Source organism: Gopherus evgoodei, chromosome 5 (genome assembly GCF_007399415.2).
Source record: "Gopherus evgoodei ecotype Sinaloan lineage chromosome 5, rGopEvg1_v1.p, whole genome shotgun sequence".
NCBI lineage: Eukaryota > Metazoa > Chordata > Testudines > Testudinidae > Gopherus > Gopherus evgoodei.
Window position 1 is genome coordinate 31,863,170 of NC_044326.1, and position 22,257 is coordinate 31,885,426.

Consider the following 22,257-nt stretch of genomic DNA (forward strand, 5'->3'; position numbering starts at 1 on the left):
CAGCCCCGCCCTTCCGGGCCGGTTCCCGGGACGCGCGAGGTCGCCGCTACCGGGCAGGCCACGCCCACCTCCGCTGAGCCCCGGGCATCGGGACCGCCTCCCCGCTGCAGCGCCCCCCGCCTTCTCGCCCCTCTGCGCAGGCGCAGTGCGATCTATGGACGGTGTGTCATGGCGGCGGCTCTGAGCGGGATGTTTACAAACCAGCCGCCGGGAGCACCTCCCCCTCCGCTCCCTCCTGGCGGCCCCGGCCAGGCCGGCCTCCTCCCGGCCGCCGCGGGACCGCGCAACCCCAACAGCACGCTGGTGGACGAGCTAGAAGCGTCCTTTGAGGTGGGGGAGGTTAAGGGTTATGGGGGGCTGGAGAGGTTCGGGGACCCGGTGGGGGTGGGAGGGGCTGGGGGAGGTTCGGGGGCCTGGAGGGGGTGGGAGGGGCGGAGGGGCTGGGGGAGGTTCGGGGACCCGGTGGGGGTGGGACGGGCTGGGGGAGGTTCGGGACCTGGAGGAGGTGGGAGGGGCGGAGGGGCTGGGGGAGGTTCGGGACCTGGAGGGGCTGGGGGAGGTTCGGGACTTGGAGGGGGTAGGAGGGGCTGGGAGAGGTTCGGGGACCCGGTGGGGGTGGGAGGGGCTGGAGGGGTTCGGGGACCCGGTGGGGGTGGGAGGGGCTGGGGGAGGTTCGGGACTTGGAGGGGGTGGGAGAGGTGGAGGGGCTGGGGGAGGTTCGGGGCCTGGAGGGGGTGGGAGGGGCTGGGGGAGATTCGGGGGCCCGGAGGGGCTGGGGGAGGTTTGGGACTTGGAGGGGGTGGGAGAGGCGGAGGGGCTGGGGGAGGTTTGGGGACCCGGTGGGGGTGGGAGGGACTGGGGGAAGTTCGGGACTTGGAGGGGGTGGGAGAGGCGGAGGGGCTGGGGGAGGTTCGGGGCCCGGAGGGGGTGGGAGGGGCTGGGGGAGGTTCGGGACCTGGAGGGGGTGGGAGAGGCTGGGAGAGGTTCGGGACCTGGAGGGGGTGGGAGAGGCAGAGAGGCTGGGGGAGCCATACAGGGCTGAGGAGTTTGGTGGGAATGAACCTGCAGGAAGTGTTGTGCATTTACTTTCTACCTCCCTGGTCCACTCTTGCCGTTCCCAAGGGCTGTTGAGGAGTGGCTGCTGTCCTTTGCATGACATGTGCATAAGGTGCCCGGTTTCCCCTTTAAAACAAGTATCTCTATCTTCCCAATCATCTAGGCTTGCTTTGCTTCACTTGTGAGTCAGGATTATGTGAATGGCACAGATCAGGAAGAAATTAGAACTGGTAAGAGCCTGCCAGTATTTTGGTTGGGCTATAACAGGGTTGACACATTGGGTTTGTTAAAAAGATACTGTTAATTTATCTGTACTATTTTTTAAAGTATAAACCTTTTAATTTACTACACATAATCTCATGAACCTGTGTATCTATATGGCCTACCTACACTAGGGAATCTATAAACATTTTTTTGCCATTGTTAATATCTTTTGAGCTTCACTGGTCTATGCTAATTTGGAAGCAGTAGTGGAGAGAGCCCAGTGTCTGCCACCACTGTTCTAAATACTATGCCATCTAACCCTATTAAGATCGGTCTTTTTAAAGGTATTTAGGCACTCATGTGCCTAGTGGGATTTTCAAAAACACGTAACTCTCAGAATGAGGCACCTAGGCACTTCTGAAAATCTGTTCAAGGTGCTTAACATGGTATCAGAAACCGAAGTGTTGTCTGTAGTAGAGATCCAAATGTGGCTAACCCCAATGGAGCTGAACCAGTGTTAACAATTAGAGTGGAGGAGGCAAGGAGCGGGGGGTGTTGATGGGTTACGGGTTCTGAGGGGGGCAGTTGGGGGCAGGACATGGGTGAGGGTCAGATGGGGGGAAATAGGCTGTTTTGGGAGGCACGTGGGGCTTGTACTCACCAGGCTGTTCCCTACCGTTTCTTCGGCAGCACTTTGGTGATGGGTTCTTCACTCGCTCCGGGTGTTCGGCAGCACTGAAGGACCTGCCGCTGACATGCCGCCGAAGACCCGGAGCGAGTTAAGAACTTGCTGCCGAAGAACCGGTAGGGAACCGGTTCCTAAGATTTTCGCAGCTCATCCCTGCCCCAACCCTGTGCCTGAGCCCCTCATCTCTGGCCCCACCCCAGAGCCTGCACCCCCAGCCAGAGCCCTCACCCTTGCACACTCTGAACCTCTTGACCCCACCCCTGCCACATTTTGTTCTGTGCACTAATATGGAGGTTATGTGTCACATTTGTGCAGAACGACACCTCCATATTGGTGCATATAACAAAATTCATTCTGCATGTGAGTGGGAAAAATTAGAGGGAACGCTGCTTTTGGACTATGCTGGAATGAAGAAACTCTTGCACAGAATAACTAAATAAATTTTATAAGAGTCATTAATAAATATGCACAGGAATACACTGAAATGTTACTTAACGTACACCACTACCTCGATATAACACAAATTGGATATAATGCGGTAAAGCAGTGCTCTAGGGGGGCAGGGCTGTGCACTCTGGTGGATCAAAGCAAGTTCAATATAACACGGTTTCACCTATAACACGGTAAGATTTTTTGGCTCCCAAAGACAGCGTTATATTGAGATAGAGGTGTATTTGTATTCAAGACCCACAGAAGTGACTTTGTGTTTATTTGTATACTTGGCTTTTGAGTCCTTTTGTCATTAGAGAAATTTTAATTAACCTTTTGCGGTGAAACTGGAAGTGACCATATTCTTTTCCACATCTTACAGAAAATTGATTTTAACATGGTTACTATTCTAAAAGAGGCATGCCATTTAGAACTTGCAGAAGTAAAAGTCTGTGGGGGGATAGTCTACAGATATGTTTAGTCAATTTACTTTCCATTATTTAGGGACTTCAGATTTTATAAATACAGGCCACTAAAAATACAAAAGTGTACAATCAAGTTTTTGGATTTACTTTCTCAAATGTTTTCTGGAAAAAGCTGTAGATTAATTTTTAAATATTGAACACCGGCTACGTAGACTAAGAGGCTAATGTACATTAACTGATTTCCTTCTATGGATGTTGTTAAACTAATCTGGTCTTTGATTGCTTTATCTTTCAAATCTTGTTATATTTCTGTATTTTAGGTGTTGATCAATGTATCCAGAAATTTCTGGATGTTGCGAGACAAACTGAATGTTTTTTCCTACAAAAAAGATTACATCTGTCTGTCCAGAAACCAGAGTTAGTTATTAAAGAGGTAGGAGATTATCATCTTTTTATCTACTAACTTTACCTGTTACAACTTTAATTGGTTCCTTTCCTTTAAGACTAAAGATGCATTTCTTTTGTTCCATGATACTACAGAGAATCTGAGACAAGTACCATATTTGATCAAGACATGTAGTTTTTGTTCAGTGGAACATTTCTCTTCTTTCTCCATCTACAAGCACAGTGGATTTTTAAAATTATTCCTATTTATGCTAGTTTTTCTAACTGTCCTCCCATTATTATTTATATAGTTACATAAATGTGTGTGGCGCTTTACTAGAAGTGTGAGGTGCAAACAAGTGGGTCTCTTTCCTGAAGATCCTAGAATCTAAAGGTACAAATAGGTGCAATGCAGTACAGAACAAACAATGGTTGAGTTTATTTAGCTTGTTGCCCTGTCACTAAGTTTGTAGAGCTCACCTGGATCACTCTCAGTAGCTCTTTACAGCACGTAAGAAAATTTGGATATAGATGTGCTCCTTTGAGGGAACAGACCAGTTAGTCAAAGTTGGATGTGCGGAGGGCAAACTTTTTTGAATTACATGAGGGACATTGAAACAGAGACCTGGTACACTCAACTAGAATGTATATCATGGAAGAGAGTAGCCAAATTATTCTATCTCCAGTTCAGCCACTTCTCGTGGTAAGATGTTTTCACTCTGAGAATTATCCGTTGTTTCATAGGCACTGTAATAGTTAAAATTAGTTTACAATGTAGTCTTTTTACAGTAAAAATAAGTCATTTACTAATTCAAGATATCTATCAACTGCAGGATGTTTCAGAATTGAAAAATGAATTGCAGAGGAAAGAAGCACTAATTCAGAAGCATTTGGGTAAACTGCGTCACTGGCAGCAGGTTCTAGAAGACATGAATGTACAACACAAAAAACCTGCAGAAATGCCTCAAGGACCGTTAGCTTATCTAGAACAGGCTTCTGCAAATATTCCTGCACCCATGAAGCAAACATGATTAAGATAGATATTTGAATTTAGATCTTTTAGTATATTAACTTAAAGTGAAATATAATATTGATCTTTCTACCTTGTATATGTGATGTAATTTGTAATATAAAAATAAATAGTGTTTTATACTACGACAGTGGGACACAACTAAGCATAACATAAATGGGGCAGAATCTGTAGTTTAATTTTTATCAAAGTATGGATTGTTTTTACATTCAAACTGAACAAATGCTCATGTACGTCTTGTATTGTAGTCAGAATACATTTGCATAGAATATGCTAAAAATCCATCCTATTACTTGGGAAACTGACAGAGAAGTCTTAATATAGCTAAAGTCCAGTTAAGGCACTAATGATACAGAAGTACTTGCAGAGTTTATTTGTTCATCTCAAGTGTAGCCTTATATACAGTTTTCATTGTGAGTGTTTCTAATCATGTAGCATCCTATGATTCTGAAGAAATAGTGCAGACTTCTTATTGCTGAAACTGATTGGTCAAATAAATCAAAGCAAGGAATTTCTGTTGAGCTCTGCTGCTATCTATGGCATAGATACTTGCGTTCGCTTGGGGTGGTGGGGGGAGAATGTATTTTAAATGTTTAAAAAATGCATCTCTTTTCCTAGTGTAGACATGGCCAGAAGGAGCTATGGGATGTTGGTGCTAGTGGGGAAAATGCTCTGGCATCTGCTGCTTTTAAAAACTTGTAGGAGAGCTTCCTGTTGGAAAGGGTTGGAGATGTGGTTAATATTTACCAGTCATCTTCCATCTAAGCATAATGCCTGGCGTTTTCTACCCTTCCCATGGCCTGTTTCTACAAACAGGCCATGGGAAGAGTAGGTGGGGGGGAGGGATAGCTCAGTGGTTTGAGCATTGGCCCACTAAACCCAGAGTTGTGAGTTCAATCCTTGAGGGGGCTATTTAGGGATCTGGGGCAAAAATCTGTCTGGAGATTGGTCCTGCTTTGAGCAGGGGGTTGGACTAGATGATCTCCTGAGGTCCCTTCCAACCCTGATATTCTATGAAATGTATGGTGTCGCCTTTTCCTCCTGAAACTGTACCCACTCAGTTTAAAGGTTTGGCACCTTGGGAGAATGTTGTTGGCTTTCCTCATCAAAGCAGATTTAGCTGAAGTAGCTAGAAATTGAGTGTTATCAATTTCAGGCTCCTGCAGCTGATATGAAAAGCCAGTGGAGAAGTACTGCCTGATTGTTTACTATTGGCTAATTAGCTGACATATTGTAAGTGAGGGAATCAGACAGCTTGTCTGCTCTGTGCTTGCCATTGTGCTCTCAGAGCATTGCTGCAGGAGAGAATATAAACTCAAACTCCCTTTAGAGAATAGGTTTAAATTAACTTCACTGTGCCATAAGTGGAGAGAAGCTGCAACGCAGGAGAAGCAACTCCCAACTTCTGGAGCTAAATGTTCTTTCAAGTCCTCTCTTCAAACCACTGACTTAAGGAAGCCATATGCTTTACTTAGACAGTACTTGAAGTTTTCCATTTTCCTGTAGGGACTGCTACCTATTTTCACACAAGGTGAAGAAATAGGCTGCCACAAAGTAAGCCAGTAACAAACTCCCATTGATTTATGCAAGTATAGGATTGAGTTACATGATGGTTGCTTTTTAAATTAACTCAACCTAGTCTGTCTAGGCATGTACATCACACTTAACTACTATATCTATTTTTGTCTGTCCCTGTGAAATGAGAGAGGGAACTCCCTGAGTGGAAAAAGGCTTTCATCTACCTGAAAATGACTGATAAAAATCTAAGTAAATAATGCCTGTCCTTTGTGGGATGTGAGAGTGGTTTTACTGCTATTCCTCAAGGCTTCTACTTGTCCATTGGACTTAGATTTTGAAAGGATTTTTTTCACTTTAAGAAGCTCATTTTGCTCTTACATCTCTCAATACATGCACTACTGCTGCAATTTATTAACTAGTAGCTCTTTCATTGCTGATCATTTTAGCAGAATCATCCTAAAATATTGATTCTTCAGTCCCAAACCCTCCACCCAGTTCCCACCTACTCAACTACCAGATATGTTGCTCTACTCATAATACTAGTACCTATGTATTGTAAGTACAAACAATAGTTGTCTTATTAAAACCCCAAAATATGGCCTTACAGCATTGGGCAGCAGCATATGCTGCCAAGACTGTGGCTTTGGGAGAGACCTCTGCTGTAGGTTTTTAAATGAGAGCAAGCTTTTGACACATGATCTGGTATTGCAATCATTTTTTTGTCACAGGTGGTCAGTTTACTCTTGGATGCTGTACTAAATGTCTCTTACTAGACAAAAAGCTTTTTGTACTGTCTATAGATTTTCTGAAGGGTTTCTTGTGGAAAACTAAGCCTTATTCACTCACTGTTTCTGGCAGATTTGTTTGCTACTGTTGTTTTCACACTCTGCCATGTGGACAGGCCTAGTCTACATTTTCCTTTAGAAAATCCTGAAGTTCGGTAGTTTCCCCCTCAGTAAAATGGGGGTAATGCTGACCACCTTTGTAAAGCGCTTTGAGCTGTACCGAAGGAAAGCACCATATGAATTATGTTTTAACTTTAATAGAATGTCATCTTATGAAAGATGGTTGCTATGACTTCTGAATATTGGATAGCCAGAAATTTAAAATATTTGGTAATATAGGCACCACAAATTACACACTAAACTAGGAAAGGGACTATTTATAAAACTGCAGAGCAATGGTCACCCTTTAAATCAAGAATAGAGAGCACTATGGGATTATCTATCTGGAAAGGCAACCTTTAAAAATGGGACCACTGTACCAGAAGGAAAATAATTGTAGGATCTCATATGTATACTACCAATTTGATTAAACTAATTGAAGTACAACTTGGCCTGATTTATGATGTTATAAAGAAGGATTTGAAGGTGAGAAGTTTCAAATACACTGATTAACAGACCTCAGCAAATCTTAAAGGAAGTTATATATAAAGTGTATGATGTGAGGGTGCAGAAACCTCTTACTTAATTGAAGCCAGATGGTACATGCTATAAGGTGAAAAAATGTAGACATTTTAAAAAATCTTTCCAGACAGAGCAGTAGACTGTCTGTTTCCAGCAAAGTTGTTATAGAATCCTAATAAGTCATAGCTTTAAGTATACTAAAGCAGCCAGGTGATTGGTGGCTAGAGTATGAGTAACTCATAGTGGAGACTGTTGTAGGGTTGGAGCAGGGGTGGGCAAACTTTTTGGCTCAAGGGCCGCATCTGGGAATAGAAATTGTATGGCTGGGCATGAATGCTCATGAAATTGGTGTTGGGTTGTGGGAGGAGGTGTGGGCTCCAGGATGGGGCGAGAAATGAGTTAGAGCGGTGGGGTGCAGGCTCCGACTGAGGATGTGGGCTCTGGGGGGGGCAGGGGATGAGGGGTTTAAGGTGCAGGAGGGTGCTCTGGGCTGAGATTGAGGGGTTTGGAGGGCAGGAGGAGAATCAGGGCTGGGGTAAGGGTTTGGGGCACAAGGAGAGGCTCAAGGGTGCAGGCTCCAGGCAGTACTTACCTCAAGCGGCTCCCGGGATCAGCAGCATGTCCCTTCTCCGGCTCCTGGGCAGAAGCACAGTAAGGCAGCTCTGCGTGCTGTCCCCTCCACAGGCACCGTTCCTGCAGCTCCCATTAGCTATGGTTCTTGGGGCGGGGGCAGTGTGCCGAGTGAAGCCCACAGCTGCTCCTACGTGTTGGAGCCGTAGGGGGGCCATGCTGCTGCTTCTGGGTGCTGCGTGGAGCAGTCCCTGCCCCTTCTCCCCAGCTAGAGCGGGGACCCCGGACCCCAGACTCCTCTCCCCAGCGAGAGCCCGAGAGCCAGATTAAAATGGCTAACAGGCCTAAAACGGCCCATGGGCTGTAGTTTGCCCACCCCTTGGTTAGAGTATTAAAGTAACCAGTTCAACAATTAACTTGCATGTTATGGAAATGTAAATTGTTTTTCTCATTTTACAGCCTTTCAAAATTGGGTATTTCTGCTTTGTGATAGCTGGAATGAATATAGGAGCATGGAGAAACAAGATGGGTGAGGTAATGTCTTTTATTGGACCAACTGGGGAAAGAGACAGGCTTTCAAGCTTACACAGTGGTCTTCTTTAGGTCCAGTAGAAAAAGATTACCTCACACACACACCTCCCCAAGTCTGGCTAATATCCTGGGAGGGGAGTGCATCTGTTGCCTGTGGCCAGTGGAGTTGGGGAGCTGACCCATGGCAGGCAGAAACAAGGCTTGCTCACACTAAGGGCAGTTGGTAGCAAGGTGCCTCACTGCCCTGGGTACCAAGCATAACATGAACGTAGAATATTCACAATTATCTGCGGGTCATAGTTGATCACAAGCTAAATATGAGTCAACAGTGTAACACTGTTGCAAAAAAACCAAACAAACATAATTCTGGGATGTATTAGCAGGAATATTGCAAGCAACGCACGAGAAGTAATTCTTCCGCTTTATTCCATGCTAATTAGACTTCAGCTGGTGTATTGTGTCCAGTTTTGGGCGCCACATTTTAGATGTGGACAAATTGGAGAAAGTCCAGAGAAGAGCAACAAAAATGATTAAAGGTCTAGAAAACATGACCTATGAGGAAAGATTGAAAAAATTGGGTTTGTTAGTCTGGAGAAGAGAAGACTGAGACGGGACATGTAACAACATAAAAGGTTGTTACAAGGAGGAGGGAGAAAAATTGTTGTTCTTAACCTCTGAGGATAGGACAAGAAGCAATGGGCTTAAATTGCAGCAAGGGAGGTTTAGGTTGGACATGAGGAAAAACTTCCTAACTGTCAGGATGGTTAAGCACTGGCATAAATTGCCTAGGGAGGTTGTAGAATCTCCATCATTGGGGATTTTTAAGAGCAGGTTGGACAAACGTGTCAGGGATGGTCTAGATAATACTTAGTCATGCTTTGAGAGCAGGGGACTGGACTAGATGACCTCTTGAGGTCCCTTCCAGTTCTGTGATTAGTGCAGATTTGCATTCTTCACAGATTTGCATTCTACACTTCCATTTTAGTTTTTAGAGAGTGGTATGTGTTTTGTTTGTTTAAGTGCTCTTCGGTGCTGATTTGTTAATGCTGGACACCTACATTCTCCATATATTCAGAGGAAGTACTAGCTCTCTCACAAATCTTTCCAGCAATCTGCCGTTCTTCTGTTTTGGAGGAATCCACTCTAATCATGAGAGGAGCATTCCATCCCTGGCTTAGTCAGTCAAACTCCCTGCCAACACAGTTGTCAGTTAATGTCATTAGTGGTGGTGATTTTTGTGTGATTGACAACTGCACACTGGGACCTGGACTAAGATCATCAATTCATTTCCATAAGTCACCCAGTCTTCATCCTAAAGTAATAAATTTCCATCACCATTAACCTGGAATTGATTCAAATTTACAACCTCCAGATGAAAGTCCCTTTATTCCACATCCAATCCCATAAAACATGTAATATCATTCACACTAATCTAGCCTACCTTTTACCTTTCCTAATGACCATGTTTAAACTACATTCCTTGAAAGAGTAAATTGCTCTGGCTTTTAATATACTTCAGTTTTTTTCATTATTATATAACTGTGGTTTCAGGCTACTGCATTTTGAATTGCCATCCTAAATCATATAATTTATGCCCCCTTCTATGTTCTCTCATTGTTCTGTCTTGCTACAGAGGCCAAGACAGGAGGCAGTGGGTTCAAACTGCAGCATAGAAGTTTTAGATTAAATCTCAGGAAAAACTTCCTAACTGTAAGAATAGTAGGACAAAAAGAGTAGACTGCCTAGGGAGGTTGTGGACCTTCCTTCGCTGGAGGATTTCAAAAAGAGGCTGGATATTCAACTGTCCTGGATGGCTTAGACACAACAAACCCTGCATCCTAGCAGGGAGTTAGAATTAATAAATGCATAGCTGAGAATAACATCTTGACTATTGTTCATAAACAAGCAAAATGTATCTAATTGTTCATTATGAACAATGAATGTAGTTTTACTTAGATCAGAACCACACCTATTAAGTCCTTCAGTTCAGTCATAGGACAATAGAATCTATATGAAATATATAGTCATGAAAAATGGTATAATTTGAGTTATCACTGTCAGAGACAGATACTTCTCAGTCTTGTTTCCTACACACCATTTTCTTAACTTGAAGGAACCCTAGTCAAGGACCCGGACCCTACGGTACTAGCTGTTGTACAAACACAGAACAGAGTAAATAGCCCTTGTGTAATTTCCTCCTTTTGTTACCAAATATTCTGTCCTGAAACTAAATTGTCGTCTTGAGTCCCTTTTGAAACCAAACTACTTGTTTCCAAAGAACAAAAGGCTAACAGAGCCGTAGGCCTGGAGGCTGGTTGGTGTTTCAGTAGTAGGCTCTCAGATGTGGACCTCCTTGCTGTCCAAGGTCAGGGTGAGATACAGCTATGCCAGCTTCAGGGAGGTGATTTACTGTAAAATGCACATTTCTTTATGCAAATCTTCCCTCAGAATGATGAGCAACTGGAATCAAGAATGACCCACTTAAGAAAACAGTGTAAGATGTGAATGATTTGGTCCTCCCAATGGATTGATGCACCTGGTGCATACATACCAGAGGTAGACATATTGAAGAGATACATGGATGGTATATACTGAATACCCATCTTTCATACTCTTGAAACTTTATGACTTGTACCCAGTCTGGTTCAAAATTCTGCATAATGAATTAAAGTGTAAAACATTGATCTGTAAGCAAATATTTTATTAATAGGCATAATTGAATTTTATCCTGAATTTCCCAGACTGATCCTTAAATATGTTTAATGAGAACAACATGAATAGTATCTTGTAATGAGCTGTCTATACAACTGCACAAAGGATACTTCCCAATTCTAATAATATTAATAATTCTAAAGCATCCTGCTGACATTGTCTGTCAGTACACTGTACACTATACAACAAATTTAAAACTACCAGACTGAACAAACATCCTCTAAAAGTAATTCCCTTCCATTTATTTTATTTGAATATTAAACAGCAAAAAAAGGGAAAAGAAAGCATGGGATGTAATAAATATGAAATCACATGATTTATACTAAAACATGCACAAAATAAAGTTAAGGTGTTTTCTTAAAAGAGAGCCCGACAGGAGTCACTGGGGAACAAGTTCAGCACTCTGCCTGCATAACTGTGAAACGGTTCCTATCTTGATATGAAGGACTCTTCCTGTGCAACATCTGGCTATTGAGATGACAACATACCCATAATTTTCACCTAACCTGCCTTCGTTTTTACAATAATCATATATATCTCTAAGGCACCCACACTCTAATCCCATAGTACCGTGATGCCAAGAACACTTAGATTCCTAGTCAGCTGTGTGCAGTTCAATTTTTTTTTTCTCAGTCAGTACCCTGATTAAACATTTCACATGTGTGAGAAATTATCTGAGGTCATCTTTCTGGGTACTCTGGAAATAATTTGTTTTAGAATGAAAAATATTTAGTAAACCATTCCTGATGCCGAGGGTCTTGTTTCTGGTCATCTTTGGTTATGGGTGCTTCATTGCCTTGTGTTCTGTGCAAAGACACAAATAGTACCATTACTTGAGTGTTTAGAAAAACTCAGAATTTTTTTTTTTGAAGAACTACTTTGTTGCTCAAATTCTTCTGGAAATAACAAAAAATACTTGAACTACTAGGCACCATGGAATGGATGGAGCTAGGCCCGTGTAAGCTGGAAGAGGCCAGATGCAAGCCTCACCAGTATCACTTGTGCCATGTTGAGTTTCAGTTGCAAGCTCTTCCAGGCAGAGACAATGGTCCAGATCCTGCAGTGAGCTCTGTGTGCAGCATTTTGGAGCATCTGGACCTGTAGTCTTTTTTTTTTTTTAAATAAAGGTAACTAGCACTGTCTTGGTGCTTGAAAAATGCTAAATACTAATTAACTCATAACCAAATTTCTACAAAGTGCACATTTACCTTGTGGCATGGTTACTGTCTGAGGACTGTGCTGATTGATAGCTGGCCCTGATGCAGCCAGCACTCTGGTCTAAGCTTGTCGATTTCGTTAGCAGAGGGGCATTTCTCTTTGATCTCAAGTCACTCCTCAAAAAGTTCTTTGCGTAGGAGGCTAAATTCGGAACACTAACAACACGGCTTGGCACCTCGTTCAGTTTCTTCTGCTTTTATTGTGGGAACAGAAATGTATATAACGCACACATTCTTACACACGGCTGGTAATATAAACACTACATATGCTAATTTCAAAACAGTATGGGCCAAATTCATCCCGGTGCCAATTCCATGGATTTCAGTGATTATTACGGGTAATCTGGGTGTCTCATATTGGGCACCCAAAAATGAAGGCTACCCAAATTATTAGCTACTTTTGAAAACACTGGCTATAACATTTAAATTAAAACCTCTCCTGTAGTCTCAGTTAGAACAGGGTGCAGGGGCCCAGGGATCAGTGGTGTCCACCCCAAGCAGTTAGGTCACTTGATTTTAATATTGTTAGAGTGCCACAACCCTGCTAGCTTCACATAGATCCTCAGATCTGTTGACACTAGTTCTGGCAGGGAGGTGGGGGTAAGTGGCTTTAACAACAAGTACACTCACTGTTTGATATTGACATACACTTGTTTTCATTAGACCCACTGGTGGCAATCCTTCCGTATTGGCTATACTGCCGCCACACGTGCAGTCACTCCTGCTCCAGAGCTACAGTAGCTGCCATACAGACCCTTGGATTGAACAGCGTGTTGAGTTAGTGTCCTTAGCCACTGGGCTTCCCTTTCTCCTGCACCAAAATGTCAGTAGAGTGGGTACTGTATGGAAGAGCTGGTGAAGGCTGAGCAGAGAAGAGCAGATTCTGCACAGCCATTGATTCAGCGGCTAACCTACTTGTTCACTCTAAGTGGGGTAGAGTGGCCAGTTCATAGGGATATGCAAGAAATAGCCCTTATCCCAGCACACGATCCAGCTCTTATCTCTAAACAGACTGTCTCACATCTACATGAATACTTATTTTGAATTTACATGATCTTCATCGCCTGGTTCTAGGTTAGTTTACATTATGGCATATTATACTTCTACTGAAAAGCAGCAGTTTAGTGTCTGAGATATTAGGAATGAACTAGCTGAAGTACTGAAGAATACAAATTAATCTCTATCCATCTACTTATTGTACGTTCCTCCCCAGGGAATCTGAGCACCTGTAAATGTTAAAATACTAACAACACAACATGATTTGCTATTGTACTTGAACTGTTTGTCTTACCTTCATGGAAGGAGTTATGCATCCAGGATTAGGGTTGAAAGAAAAGGATCTATTCCGGTGAGATTCAGTGCTGGGTAAAAGCAAATGCTGAAATTTTCTTCCCTCCTGAAGGGAAATAAAACCATGTGTGTCCTTGGTCTGTAAGCACACAATGTTCGGAATGGCCCAGAGCAGTAAGCGAGCAAGAACCTGACGAGTTGTGTGAAATGACTAGCAGATGGGGCCTTTCAATATAATCTGAAATTGTTAATTATGAACTGGACCTAAGCCCTGGGCCTTGGCAATTGAAAAGACTCTGTTAAAAGATGGAAAGGCTTTTTGCAATACTTTTAAGCAGATTCACTCTGTCACATGTTAACAGCATGGGGGTTTACATTTAGGAAATGGAATGTTTTCCCATCTCTTGTTACTTCTAATGAATGTCTCAGTCTTGTCAAGTCAAATAAGTGGCCTCATTCCTCTGAAAAGCTGCTATGGAAAGGGGCAGGAGTGTACTTAGAATAGTGTATGAGCCTGACACCGTAGGTTTATCATTAATACTCTGCTGGTATAGAAGTTGGATTAATTAAGAGCTTGATCCTGTACCATAGCAATCAATGGAAGTTTTGCCATTGACTTCAGTGACAGTACGCACATTATACAGTATATGTCCACTAAGGAACACTCACCGTCAGTTGTTTGATAATTTCTTCTCTCTCACTTAATTTACTTTGCAAGCAGCCTATAAGGTGCATATCTTCTGGCCTGGACTCGCGTTTTCTTGGTTTCTCTTCTAATTCTTTAAGTCTGTGTCAAGTAAAAAATGCAAACACTTTCATCCAGATCAGGAAACAATCTCTTTCAAGGCCTAAGAGTTTAGACCAGGTTTCTCTCTTTGACCCATCATAAACCCCATCCCTGAAATCCAGGAAAATATTCAGGGCTCCCCTGACAAAACTGTATTTTTTTAAAAAGAGGGATGTGGTGAAGAAAGCACACATTAAACACAAATGTGCTCCCCCTCCGCTCCTGGGCAAAGTTCAGCTGAAGTCAGCCATGTACACTAGGTGTATCTAGCTGATGTTGTCAGTAGGACTCTGCACAGGAGCGAACAGGGGTCTGTGGTATCCACTCCTCAGGCAGGATTTGGGCCTAAATTCATATAAGCTACAAGTGGTGATAGTAAGCAATATACTATAGAGAATGTATTTTATTTATTCTTTTGTTTTAGCTGGAAATTGTCAAGAGAAAGGAAGCCTCTAGCCTCTCCAGCTGGAGTTGGATACCTCGGCACTCAGATAAAACAGAATCAATGGCTTGGACTGCCCCTCTCCCAGTGCCATGCTACCACAGCTGTGATTGGTGGTAGGGTGATCAAGTGTCCCAATTTTATAGGGACAGTCCCGATTTTTGGGTTTTTCCTTATATAGGCTCCTATTACCCTCCACCCCTGTCCTGATTTTTCACATTTGCTGTCTGGTCATCCTAATTGATGGAGGCACTTGATTTAAAAGGGAGAGGGCTGGGAGCAGTCTTTGGGAGGGACCCTGAGCTTTGGAATCAATTCTTCACATTGTCTGAAACAGCCCAGAGCTGCTGACCTTCACAGCATGCTGAAAGGTGCCTCACTTTTGTCAGGCTTTAGCAGAGAGAGTGGTGTAATGGAGTCAGTTTGTGTCTGGAGGTGGGGATTTTTGTTGGGGATTGAGTTTCATTGGCTGTTGTGGGTTTAAGCAGTGATGAGCTGCGAAAATCTTAGGAACCGGCCTACCACATGGGCAGCACGTGGGGCTTGTATTCACTGGGCAGTTCCCTACCGGTTCTTCGGCGGAGAGTCCTTCACTTGCTCCGGGTCTTCGGCGGCACGTCGGCAGCGAGTCCTTCAGTGCCGCCGAAGACTCGGAGTAAGTGAAGGACCCACTGCCGAAGAACCGGTAGGGAACCGCTCAGTGAGTACAAGCCCCATGTGCCTTCCAAACAGCCTGTTTCCCCTCCACATCTGATCCCAACCCACGTTCTGCCCCCAACTGCCTCCCTCAGAACCCGCAACCCATCAACACTCCCCACTCCTTGCCTCCTGGCCACCCTCTCCCAAGACCCCTACCCTAACTGCCCCCCAGAACTCCACCAAACTCGCCCCGCTCCCTGTCCCCTGGCTGCCTTGACCCCATCCACCACCCCGACAGACCCCCAGGAATCCCACGCCTACGCAACCCCCCCCCCCCCCGTTCTCCATCCCCTGACCGCCTCCCAGAACCTTCGTCCCCTCCAACCACTTCCTGCCCCTTATCCAAACCCTCCTCCCAGCCCGGCCCAGCCCCCATCATGTATAGATGACACGCAGCTCACTGGCACTCACAGCCCCACCCCATTATCATGCCGCTCAAAGTGGCAGGAGCTGCAGAGCTGCCCAGGAGCAGTCCAGAGCGCTGGCACCGGCAGTATGGCATGCTGAGGCTCTGTGAGAGGGGGAATGGCAGGAAAGGGGCTGGGGGAGCCTCCCCAGCTGGGAGCTCAGGCGGGCTGGACAGGACGGTCCCGCGGGCCAGAGAAATGACAGAAAAACTTCCTTCTCTCAATTGCCCACCCCTTTAACAACCGGTTCTAAACCAACTTCTAAATTTAACAACCGGTTCGCATGAACCGGTGCGAACCGGCGCGAACCGGCTCCAGCTCAGCACTGGGTTTAAGTAGTAGTTATTTTGCTTTTTTAACTGATGTCAGGAGTGTCTGTTGTTTCAGAGGTGCCTTTTTAATATTTATAAATCAAAATTAGTAATACTAGTAATGATCTAATAGCCACTTTGCAGTTACAGAGCACCTTCCTCTAAAGAGCTCAAAGCACTTTACCAAGGGATATTTGCCATATTTGTGAAATGGGAAAACTGAGGCACAGAGTGTGAGCACCTTGACCCAGAGCCAGGAACAGAATCCAGGTCTCCTGACTCCTACTCCCCTGAATCTAATCTAGAACTAACCTAGCTTCAGCAACTACATGGTTTATCCTCTGTCATTCCCGCTTTGGTCCCTATCTTAAAAATACTTACACACATGCTTAACTTTACTCATGTATGTAGTTCCTTTGAAGTTAAGTTAATTATGTGTGTAAGTGTTTGCAGGATCAGGGCCAATGGGATCGTCTCATGATGTAAATTATTTTAAAGTTAGTAAGACTGATGAGATGCATAAGTGCAAGAGTGCATGGTGTAATTTACTGGTGCTGATATTATGTTTGTATAGATTTGCACAGTCAGGCATATCTATGCTTCATTAGAGTATAGTTGTGCCTTGTTTGAGTGCCTGGGAAATAGTTAACAATACACTGTTATTCCAACACTTAAAATATTCCACCCATATGTAATGAAAATAATAATTAACAATAATTAATACTTATCACTGATATAGTGAAACATCCTTACTGCAGCTGTGTCTTATTGAAATCACTTACTCGGTTTCTAGGGAGACAATCTTTGCTTGGAGATGGGCCTGAGCACTGCTGAAATCAGCTATCATGTTCTGGATTTCCTTACGATGCTCTTGTTTCAAGATGTCCAGTTCTTTTTGGTGCTTGACTTTGAGGTCTTCTTCCAGTAGCCTGTCAAAATGGTGTTAAAAATTATGTAAGTCTCAAGTGTTTTAACATTCATTAGTGAGTTACTGATGGGTAAAGACTATTAAGAGCTCTGATTTTTTTAGGCTTGGGATGGGGTTAACGCAGCACAGTTCATGCACAGCACCCACTGATGGGGCTCCTGTGGAGTTCAGCCAAGGATAAAAGATACCAGAAATATTTAGGATATTGAGGTGAAATATATGAATTAATGTTATAACACAGGGCCTATGGGCCTCAGGCTTGTAAGATATTAAGCTTAGGATAAATTATGCTAAATTATCTTTATAATACAGTTAAGTAAGGTAATAATCAACTTCCTGAGCTTGTGTTTGTGTGAAATATGCTGATGTTTTGAAAATAACTGCTGAGTTTGGATAACAACAGATCAGAAGAAATCACAAGGTGATTGTTGGCAGCTGGGATGAAATGTTAAGAGAGTTCCTTAAGGTAATCACCTGTTACTATGGTGATAAAGTGACATAAATGTTAATGAGTATAAAGTGAACTAATGAATTAGCCTATGAAAAACAGGACACTCCAATAGTAGTGGCGTATGGAAGTTCAAATAAAGAAAAGGGGGAGAAATGTGTGAACCCCACTGGGTGTCAGTGTAACACTTTACAAAAGTTGTATGCTGGCCTTCGTACCTCGGGAGAAACACCAGATTCATAACCACTGGTGGTGAGGATAACGACTAACATTTCTTGTTTTTCGCAAGACACAGTGTGGATAATGCAAATACTATGCATTCTGTATGGCCTCTCTCTCCTTTACCAGATTGCAGTGTGTGTGTTGCTGTTTACTTTTATTAACCAACCAGTTATTACAGATAGAGCTCTGTATAGTCTATGTGGTGCACCATGGGGTCACTCTTCTATTGAAAACCTCTCTACTGTAGTCAATCTTGAGGCTGAACTCTCACAGATTACAGTAGGTGTAAATCCTCTCCTTGGGTTGGGTAATTAGTTAAAGGAACCTATAACTATAGATAAGACTACAGAAGCTTTCACTGGAAGTTAAAGCTGGACACCACTGCGTGACTCTCCAGGGAACGGGGATGCAAGCAGCTCTGAGAAGAGGGAAATGATCCTTGGGGTTACAGGATCTGAGCCTCGTCCAAGTTGCATTTGGATTCAAAGGGGTCCTGGCCAACATGATGCTGTTGGCATTCTGGCTGTAATTGGCTTGAAGCATCAGAGAAACACCAAGGACAGTCAATCTTGAGGTTGAAAGTGACAGTAATATATTATGTGAATTCCCTGTTAGCAGTATTTATGTTTAGTTGTTTGAGGGAATCTGGGAATTTAAGCTGAAGCTCTTTGATACTGCATTTAATTTGACCATGGTACCACATGAGAAATACTTTACACTTGGTTTGACATCAAGATTATGGGACTAATACTGTACATGTCACTAATGCTGTAAATGATCCCGCTGAGCGGGACAGACTGTCATATGTTTATCTGATCCTCTCACACACAGCCCCCCACTTGGTGACAACTGTGAGCTAAAAAATCTTATTTCATTACCCCAGTTCTAGGAGAATTTGCTCTGCTGCTTAGCAATTAAAACTTTCCATAACAGCAGTTATAATAAGCTTGTGTATACAAATCTCTATCCTCTTTGTGGTGGGCCTGTTCTGTGCTTCCACCCCCAACATATGAGAGACATGACTGCAGGCTACAATATCAGAGGGTAGCCGTGTTAGTCTGGATCTGTAAAAGCAGCAAAGAATCCTGTGGCACCTTATAGACTAACAGACATTTTGGAGCATGAGCTTTCGTGGGTGAATACCCACTTCCTCAGATGCATGACATGCATCTGAGGAAGTGGGTATTCACCCACGAAAGCTCATGCTCCAAAATGTCTGTTAGTCTATAAGGTGCCACAGGATTCTTTGCTGCTTTTACAGGCTACAATAGTCATCAGTCAGAGCTTCCAACTGAAAAACAACTTAAAGAAGGGAGAGTCAATGCCCTGAAAGGAATAGTATCAAATTTACATGAACATATGGCACTTTAAATTTTAAAATATTATTACTATCGTCCCAAACAAGGGCTTCAGATTCCAGCTCCTCGAATGTGTGATCTGCAAAAATAAAATCCAGGATGCCTGTGATTGCTGGCACATGCATTGTACCTCATACCATGCTACCAATTGCTTGGCTGAGCCATTCTATGAGTTAGCAAAAGGCTGAAATTAAATAACTGGTATTATGACCAGCAATGAGCATTTGGGTCATCCACTCTTATTCCTTGCATTCTGCTACTGTAATGAGACCACTTGATATACTTCCCTTAGCCTAATACCCAGATACTTTTGCTGTTGATAATTTTTACACCTCAAACGTTTCCCTAAGCATTTCTCCTTTTTTAGCCTCAGGTCGTTGTTCGTTTTTCCTATCATCTTATCAGCTTGTGAAGATTTATTCCTTCATGAACACATGTTCTAAATACCTCCACGGTAACTGGAAGCGCTGTTGAAATTAGACTCTGTGGTTTGCATTTCTTTCTGTTGATCTTGTTGCAAAGTCTCCAGTTCTTTTTTAATACTTGACTTAGTTTAAAGTCACCTTCAAGTAACTTCCAAAATGGTATAAGAGGGGGATTCATTCCCATTCATTAATTAGTTACTTACTGGTAAAAGCCAACAGCGTTACTCAGGCACTCCTGAAGGTAATGAGTTTCTCAATATGTTCCTTGAGTTCTCTTTCTAGTCTATCCTAGCCAGATTTTTAAAGGGTCTGTCCGGTGGCTGGGGACCAACTGTCATACAAATTGAGTAATTATGGGCAAGCATTCTATACCAGTGGAGAAGCTTTCTGAAAATGTGACTCTGGATCCCCCCGTCTCTCCTCATTTTCATTACAACACTAGCAATGTTGAGTGATGTTCTTCCTCCAAAGATCCCAAAGCATTCAAAACACTTTACAAACTATGAGCCAAACAAACAATGGCTGCACCAGCCCAGGGAAACCCTTATGGTCTAGAGCAGGAGATAGCCTGCAGCCCTTGCGTGCAAAGAGAGTGAGACTGCAAGCACTGCAGCAGTATCCAATGCCCCAGTGGGACACCTCTGGGCCATGATCCTGTGCCCTGTTGCCCCTGCACACTAGCTTATGGCAATGTTTAGGGAACACACTCTACACATTTCCCAATCATGCATCTTCACCAGTGTGTGTGCTCCTCCCTCTGGCCAGGAGGCATATTGTCTGCTCCTGACCTCTGCAGGCACAATGCCAATAGTTACTGTCATATCCCCTCCCCAGGGCAGTCCTGGACCTCTTAGTCATAACTGAGCCCCATATATGCAGGGATCACTGCGATTATCATTCAAAAGCAATCCCTGGGATGTCTAAACACTTGGCTGGTTACTAGCTGAGGAGCAGAGATTGGTTTTTAACCCTGTGGGAAGCCCTTATTTTGGAAGGCTGATACTAGTTCTCAGACATTTATAATGAATTTAGTGTTTAGGGCATGAGGGAAGTTTTGGACTGGTCAACCTTTAGTTCATTATAATTTGAAAGTAAGTAGCGTTCCCTGGATCACTCCTGGGTGGCTACAAAGGACACATTTCTTTGTCATGTATTTAGATGGATGGAGCAGTAAACATCAATATTTCAATGCAGCCAGGAAGGGGAATGCTGGTTGCACTGTTATGAACTGCTAAAAGTGAAGACTGCTTTTGAAAAGCTCCAAACCTAAAATATGATTCTCTTTAGGAAGGATAAATTCAGATCTCTCACAGCATTAGGAGGAATATTGATGTTAGCAATATGCTGACCCTCTATGAGGCACCTGTGAAGCGCAATAATATAAGGCAGACCTGTGTTGCTTCTCCTTGTCCTGAAGCTGTGTAGACTTTTGCTTCTGTGAGTCCATCTCTGGACTGAGCACATCCATTGTGTTCTTTAGAAGTGAATTCTCTTTGAGCCCAGCAATCTCATTCTGACATTTCTCTAGTTCCTCATTAAGAAATGTAATCTGGTTTTGGTTACTTCCTTCCTAAGAAAGAGTCCAAAATTAGCTATTTCATAGATTATTAGAGTTGGAAGGGACCGCAAGAGATCTAGTTCAACCCCCTGCTCAAAGCAGGGCCAATCCCCAAATGGCCTCCTCAAGGATTGAACTCACAATCCTGGGTTTAGCAGCCTAATGCTTAAACCACTGAGCTATCCCTCCTACCTGCTAGTTAAGTATTCAGAGGTTCTCACAGGATTGCAACTGGTTATCATGATCAAGCGATTCAGTTGTGAATAAAGTAACTCAAACACAAAGTTTATGATGTACAGCATGGTTTATGTAGTACAGGTGTATGGCAGGGCAGTGACTCACTGGCACAGCGCCTCTTGCTGGTTGTGCAGGGAATTAGTTCTTTTTCAGCTCTGGAACATCCTCTGCTGGCTGATGCTGTGTCCCTCTCAAACCCCGGTGCCCTTGCTTACCAGGGTTCTGCCCCCAGCAGTAACCCCTCTGGTCTCCCCTCCCAGGGGAGCCCCCAACCTCCTATCCCCTCCTTGCCTCAGTGGCTACTGCCAGTCACCATCTAGCTCCCACTCACTGAGGCAGACTGCAGTCTGTAAACCACTCATCATCGGCAAGGGGGTTGGACCAACTGCCTTTGCCTATTCCTGGGCTGCCCCTCTGCAGCCCCAGTACCTATTTGGCCCTTTTGAGAAGGCCTGCAGTCTGGGGTTTTTCCCGGCTGGAACTCCCCAGCTCCCTCTGCCTTTCCCCAGCACTGCTCCACCTCAGGTACCCTTCTCAGCTCCCAGGCAGCCAGGTCCATCTCTCTCAGGAAGCAAGTGAGAGAGTGTGCAGTTCTATCTCTGGCCCTCAGCCCTCTTATAGGGCCAGACATGGCCTGATTGGGGCGTGGCCTCACCTGTGGCTGCCTCCCCAATCAGCCTCTCTTTTCCCCTCTGCAGCCCTCTCCAGGGCTGTTTTAACCCCTCCGAGCAGGAGTGGGGTGGCCACTCCGCTACAATTTGTTATCATGTCACTTTCAAATATGGTCATTCAGAACTGTTTTCTCTGTTCCAAGCAAACTGCCAGAAATAAAACACCACTGCAACCACCACCACCACCAATGAATGTTTAAAAATACGAGTCAAAACAGCAAAATACATTCAAACAGATTTTAGGAATACTTTCAATGAACAGGATCTTTCAATGGTCAGGATCTTTTTAAAAGGTGCCAGGAAG

The 22,257-nt window shown here is 43.9% G+C and overlaps 2 protein-coding genes and 1 long non-coding RNA gene across 9 annotated transcripts in view; 2 read left to right on the forward strand and 1 right to left on the reverse strand.

Annotated features, from left to right (window-relative positions):
- The first annotated feature begins 153 nt into the window (after nt 1-153).
- Nucleotides 154-4,731, forward strand: MED28 (mediator complex subunit 28). Its single transcript, XM_030564243.1, has 4 exons — nt 154-330; nt 1,220-1,286; nt 3,123-3,235; nt 4,020-4,731. Exons 1-4 carry the CDS (start codon nt 169-171, stop codon nt 4,215-4,217), a joined length of 540 nt encoding a protein of 179 aa, XP_030420103.1. The 5' UTR covers nt 154-168; the 3' UTR covers nt 4,218-4,731.
- Nucleotides 4,732-9,959: 5,228 nt separating this feature from the next.
- FAM184B (family with sequence similarity 184 member B) overlaps nt 9,960-22,257 on the reverse strand; it is a 96,352-nt gene continuing 84,054 nt past the window's right edge. For 5 of the 7 annotated variants that reach the window (XM_030563884.1, XM_030563879.1, XM_030563883.1 and 2 more), the window contains 6 exons: nt 20,879-21,057; nt 16,889-17,035; nt 14,130-14,247; nt 13,462-13,566; nt 12,162-12,364; nt 9,960-11,757 (listed from right to left, as the gene is read on the reverse strand). In XM_030563884.1, the coding sequence (XP_030419744.1) occupies nt 11,667-11,757; nt 12,162-12,364; nt 13,462-13,566; nt 14,130-14,247; nt 16,889-17,035; nt 20,879-21,057 (843 nt within the window). In that variant the 3' untranslated portion in view covers nt 9,960-11,666. Of the gene's footprint in view, nt 11,758-12,161; nt 12,926-13,461; nt 13,567-14,129; nt 14,248-16,888; nt 17,036-20,878; nt 21,058-22,257 lie in introns of those variants that run through there. The other 2 variants (XM_030563880.1, XM_030563881.1) reach the window with 2 other exon arrangements.
- The window catches only part of LOC115652178, a 40,753-nt gene continuing 35,465 nt past the window's right edge, over nt 16,970-22,257 (forward strand). Inside the window, exon 1 of the long non-coding RNA XR_004000576.1 lies at nt 16,970-17,060. This is a non-coding gene — a long non-coding RNA (uncharacterized LOC115652178). The remainder of the gene's footprint in view (nt 17,061-22,257) is intronic.

Bases quoted from the DNA above. Each gene is read 5' to 3' on its own strand.
- MED28 (XM_030564243.1), top strand. From the start codon at position 169: ATGGCGGCGGCTCTGAGCGGGATGTTTACAAACCAGCCGCCGGGAGCA. The intron at 1,287-3,122 runs GTAAGAGCCTGC...TCTGTATTTTAG, and splicing joins TCAGGAAGAAATTAGAACTG to GTGTTGATCAATGTATCCAG. The intron at 3,236-4,019 runs GTAGGAGATTAT...TATCAACTGCAG, and splicing joins CAGAGTTAGTTATTAAAGAG to GATGTTTCAGAATTGAAAAA.